The sequence below is a fragment of the Aegilops tauschii genome, chromosome 2 (assembly GCF_002575655.3).
Source record: "Aegilops tauschii subsp. strangulata cultivar AL8/78 chromosome 2, Aet v6.0, whole genome shotgun sequence".
Taxonomy (NCBI): Eukaryota; Viridiplantae; Streptophyta; class Magnoliopsida; order Poales; family Poaceae; genus Aegilops; species Aegilops tauschii.
In genome coordinates, this window is record NC_053036.3 from 78,298,838 (window position 1) to 78,300,796 (window position 1,959).

General features: G+C 57.5%; 1 protein-coding gene across 1 annotated transcript; it reads left to right on the plus strand.

The window, feature by feature from the left end:
• Nucleotides 1-528: 528 nt before the first annotated feature.
• On the plus strand, nt 529-1,398 carry LOC120974962 (uncharacterized). Its single transcript, XM_040401661.2, has 2 exons — nt 529-720; nt 841-1,398. Exons 1-2 carry the CDS (start codon nt 602-604, stop codon nt 1,196-1,198), a joined length of 477 nt encoding a protein of 158 aa, XP_040257595.1. The 5' UTR covers nt 529-601; the 3' UTR covers nt 1,199-1,398.
• Nucleotides 1,399-1,959: the final 561 nt, after the last annotated feature.

A 1,959-nucleotide genomic window follows, 5' to 3' on the forward strand; every position in this document is an offset into this window, starting at 1 on the left:
CTAATGGTCATGGGCCAGGGGCGAGGCGCATTGGTCTCGGTTCATGCGTGGAACCGGGACCAAAAGGTCCAGACGAACCGGGACCAATGGCCCACGTGGCCCGGCCGGCCCCCTGGGCTCACGAACCGGGACCGTTGCCTCCTTTGGTCCTGATTCTTGAGCGAACCGAGATTAATGGTAATAGGAGGGCCGAACCAATGCCCTATTTTCTACTAGTGTCGTGCGGCAGCTACAGACGATCAGCGGTGATCAGCGGAACACAACACACGGGCGGCCGCTATGGTCGATAGAAACTACTGGCAGGATGCAAGCGCACTTCATGTCACACACCCCGGGACTGGGCTGCGAGCATGTGCAGCAGACGCCACCACTCCCCTCCCTTCTCCTATCAAGTTTCCAAATCGGTGAAAGCGCCTAGGAGGCTAGGACGACAAAGGTGTTGGCACACATTTGTAGAAACGCCACCGCATCAAAGGTGGAGGTGGGATGCATCAAATGCCATTCCTACTTCTCTCTGCCTACCTACCAGTGTACGTACACCCCACACCACAACAATCGGATCATTCGTTCCGTTCGAGAGCTCTCTCACGGCGGCGAGCCCATGGCTCTAGGCAGCAGGCTGGAGCTCCTCGTCATCCTCTCAAGATGCGGCAGCTTGGTACTCGCCGGCACGGCGGCGGCCATCCTCTGGGAGGCCAACCAACCGTTCCCGGTCAACCAGTTGAGTCCCGCGCTTAATTTGTTCCCTGTTTTCCAGTAGTAGTATTTTGCGTTTTGAGGATGTATGTATTCTGTTCCCTGCTAGCCCGGTCACGTACTAGTTGCGCTCCCGTTGTTCAGATTGATGTGCGGGACTATGTCCCTCGGAGGCATTCTGTGGGGTTTGGCGCTGCTGATGTTCCAGTTCGCCTGGCTGTATTTGGAGGACTTTGAGCCCGGAAATGTGGCGCCCCTGGTACTGATCGCCGTCGACTGGGCTGTTGCGTGTCTCACCGCCGGCTCGGCGTGCGCCGCCCTCGCCGCCAACCAATACGCCATCCAGCACCAGTATAAGGACTGTGGCCCGGCGATCCTCGTCTGCATGCGGTACCGTACTGCGGCCGCGATGGTGTGTGCTGCCGGGGCTCTCGCCGCGGTGTCCGCCCTCGGCATGCTCCGGATCCACGGGTCCCGCTTTGCCCCGGCTCAGGCGCCATAGTTTCTCATCTGCCTTGTGTTCTTGTCAAAGCTTTGAATAGAGCCGCCAATGCAAGTTCTGGCGTTAGGGTTAGACATTTAATTTAATTAGCAGACGTTTATTCTTTTGAATTTGAGGTAGTTGACTTCTGTTGCCTGTAAGAATTCGTTCTGGAAATCAAATCAATCCAGGTGTCGAACACATGCGGCACTCGCTCTTGATGTGGCAGCGAAAGCAAAGCCAAATCTTTGCCACGCACATACATTTGGGATTCAGTCCTTCTCCGCCACTCGCCTCACCACATCCTCGCCGGTGCCGCACCGTCAGCGGCGTGGCTATGGCGTTCACGCGCACCGCGGCGAGGACACTGGCATTGGAGATCGCGTAGGCGAGGGTAGGGGAGCCGAAGCTGAGCACGTCGATGACGCTGGCGTTGCGGAGGATGCTGCCGCTTCGGCGGCGCGGCGCCGTGACGCGTGCGCCGTGCAGCTCTACGGCGAGGTCCACGCCTCCACGGCTGCGGCGATCTGCGCTCCTCCGTGCAGAACACAAGCACGGACAGAAATCATATTACGTACCTGAGCACGAGTTGCATGGCTCTGAATAGCCTGGTCGCCTATAATTTCTTCATTCTTTTCAGTAGGAGTTCGTCATTCTTTTCGAGCATCTCCGTCAGACTGCACTGCAGTCCATACTTCTGCTATGAAGTTTGCGCCTGCCGCTGGAGTCATGCTTGCCGTGTCCAAGCTGGCACACCTACACTACATTCACCGTGCAAGTGC